General features: G+C 42.5%; 1 protein-coding gene across 1 annotated transcript in view; it reads right to left on the reverse strand.

Moving 5' to 3' along the window:
• Window positions 1–2529, reverse strand: part of LOC107099311 (SH3 and PX domain-containing protein 2A-like) — a gene marked incomplete at its 3' end in the record, with an annotated part of 98110 nt that overhangs the window by 68462 nt on the left and 27119 nt on the right. Inside the window, exon 2 of the mRNA XM_015397368.1 lies at window positions 1349–1429. Within this exon, the coding sequence (XP_015252854.1) occupies window positions 1349–1429 (81 nt within the window). The remainder of the gene's footprint in view (window positions 1–1348; window positions 1430–2529) is intronic.

Raw genomic sequence — 2529 nt, forward strand, 5'->3', positions numbered from 1 at the left:
TGGTTTCACGAGGCTATGAAGCTATGGCATCGAAGCAATTATTCTCAATGAAAAATTCTACCCCAATAAATACAAAAGTATTTTTTTGGACATCTCTACAAGATTTCTTCAGAGGGAGGAAATGATGTTAGATGCTGGTGAACATCCTCTCACTTTTGTGCTTAGAATTGTTCATATTTTGCAGCAGTGCTTGCAGGGCATGAAAAGCCTGTCAGCACAACAACCTGGACAAGCAACGAGGGTTAAAGATAAAAAAGAAAACAGTCGATGGCATGGAACAACAGTCTACTGAACACATCAAAAGATGATTTTTTTTTTTGGACATTTTCTCTATTTTGTTTATTCTTTATTTCATTTTTTTTTTTACACTATTATTGATGTAAATCTAAAAATCAATGCATAAATGACATGACGTTCTGAATCCGTGGTCAGAGGAGAGCTTCTGTATTTGTCAACTGTGTAAATCCCAGACAGAGTTGGCAGGACTTTGCCCTCGTCAATCTGTGAAACCAAACCGAATCAATCTTCCCGCAGGCCGACTGAGAGCGATCTTTGACGCGCTCGTCCGTGAACCATTAGGGTTCATTACTCTCCTCTCTGAAGGAGGAAGACACACATCCAGTCAACCTAACGGCTCCTGCTTGTTTGTTATTCCACCTCCGTCTTATGCTCCACAGTGGGAATGATCAGCTGCGGAGGCGGGGGGGGAGGAGGACTCCACTCCATCAAAGAGACCTTTCAGAAAGGACTTTCCCTCTTGCTGACTGAAACATCATTTCCTGCAGAAGCAGCACACTGCTACCATTGAGACATGCCCTCCTGCAACTTTCTCACTACAACCTTTTTATATTTACTCATGACCCGTGGACCTCAGGACCAACATGCGTACGGTATCAGCTTGCAGTGACCCGAGGCTCCCCTGCAGTCATTCGGAGAGACACAGCAGAGGCTTTCACCGTTTCGCTCCAACACAAACAGCCCTGATGCTTAAAACGAGCTACGCAAGCCGAGAACGATTCTAAATAAAGACCCCACCGATCAGCAGCATGAGCTGCAGGATTTAACAGCAGCCCAGCCATAAAACACGCTACATTAAACTGACTTTTTCTACGCCTGTGCCGTTAGAAAAAAAGGCCTGACGGCTGCCTGACGTTTTGAGGCCAAACCAGGGATGAGTGGAGAAGAGGAGAGAAGAGTTTGCTGCATCTCAACAAGGCAGAGGAAATGAAAAATACAACAGGCTCCCTGTCCGGACCAGATGCAAACACTGATTTAAACAGACGGCGAGGCAGCCACAAAAACAACAATGAGAAACCCATCAGAAGCAGGAAAAAAAAAGGAAGATTACCTGCAGGTCGAAGAATTTGCTGTATCTTCGGTAGATGATGTGAGACGTGTTGTCAGAGTAGGTGACATTGATGACATACACCTGCACACAGGAGACAGTAAAAGCAGCAAATTAGCAATTTGCAGGTTTATAATAAGGCCCATTAGAATAGCATGGGTTTAATGTTTCTTTCAAAGGTTAAAACACAAAGGTCTGCAGTTTGTGCTTCAAAGCTCTGATGCAGATCTGGAAACGGGTCATAAAGGGACATTTTGTTTCTCATATTCATTAAAAGGAAGCAAGCATGCTTTTATTTCTCCACTGAGATCAAACTAAACTTTCTGAACTCCTTTCTATTATTTTTTTTTATGCATTTCATGGAAAAGTAAGAGTGAAACTAAAGCAACAAAATTCCAGTTTCCTCTGGGAACTGAAGCTGGGATTGCTAAATGCAAGATTTAAAAAAGAAAAGAAAACCAACAACAGTTGTGCTGAATAGTCCTGTAGATAAATAATGAATCTGCTCCTTTCTGCAATGATTTTAGTGCCCATCAAAGAAGACAATTGCTAATTTAAACATATTTCTGTGTGATTTGCTTACTGGTCCGACTGAAATGTTCACATGTGATCCGTTTCAGAGATCAGATGCCAAATATCAGGAGTTTGTTGCAAAATAGATACAACTGATAAATCATAGCTAATAAATAAATGATTTATCATTTATCAGTTCAGCCACCAAGCCAGACAACCATCAGCCCGTCCATCCATCCATCCATCAATTATTCATTCATCCATCCATCTATCCATCCATCCATCCATCAATCCATGCATCCATCCGTCCGTCCGTCCGTCTGTCCATCCATCCAACCATGCATCTATCCGTCCATCCATCCATTATCCATTCATCCATCCATCATCCATCCATCCATCCATCCATCCATCCATCCGTCCATCAATTATTAATTCATCCATCCATCCATCCATCCATCATCTGTCCATCTATCCCTTCATAAGCCCATCAATCATCAATGCATCCATCATCCGTCCATCCATCCATGCATACATCCTTCCACCCTTTATCCATTCATCAGTCCATCCATTATCCATCCATCCGTCCGTCCACCCTTTATCCATTCATCCATCCATCCATTATCCATCCATCCATCCATCCATCCATCCATCCATCCATCCATCCATCCATC

This window comes from Cyprinodon variegatus, unplaced genomic scaffold (genome assembly GCF_000732505.1).
Source record: "Cyprinodon variegatus isolate N-32 unplaced genomic scaffold, C_variegatus-1.0 Scaffold858, whole genome shotgun sequence".
Classification (NCBI taxonomy): Eukaryota; Metazoa; Chordata; class Actinopteri; order Cyprinodontiformes; family Cyprinodontidae; genus Cyprinodon; species Cyprinodon variegatus.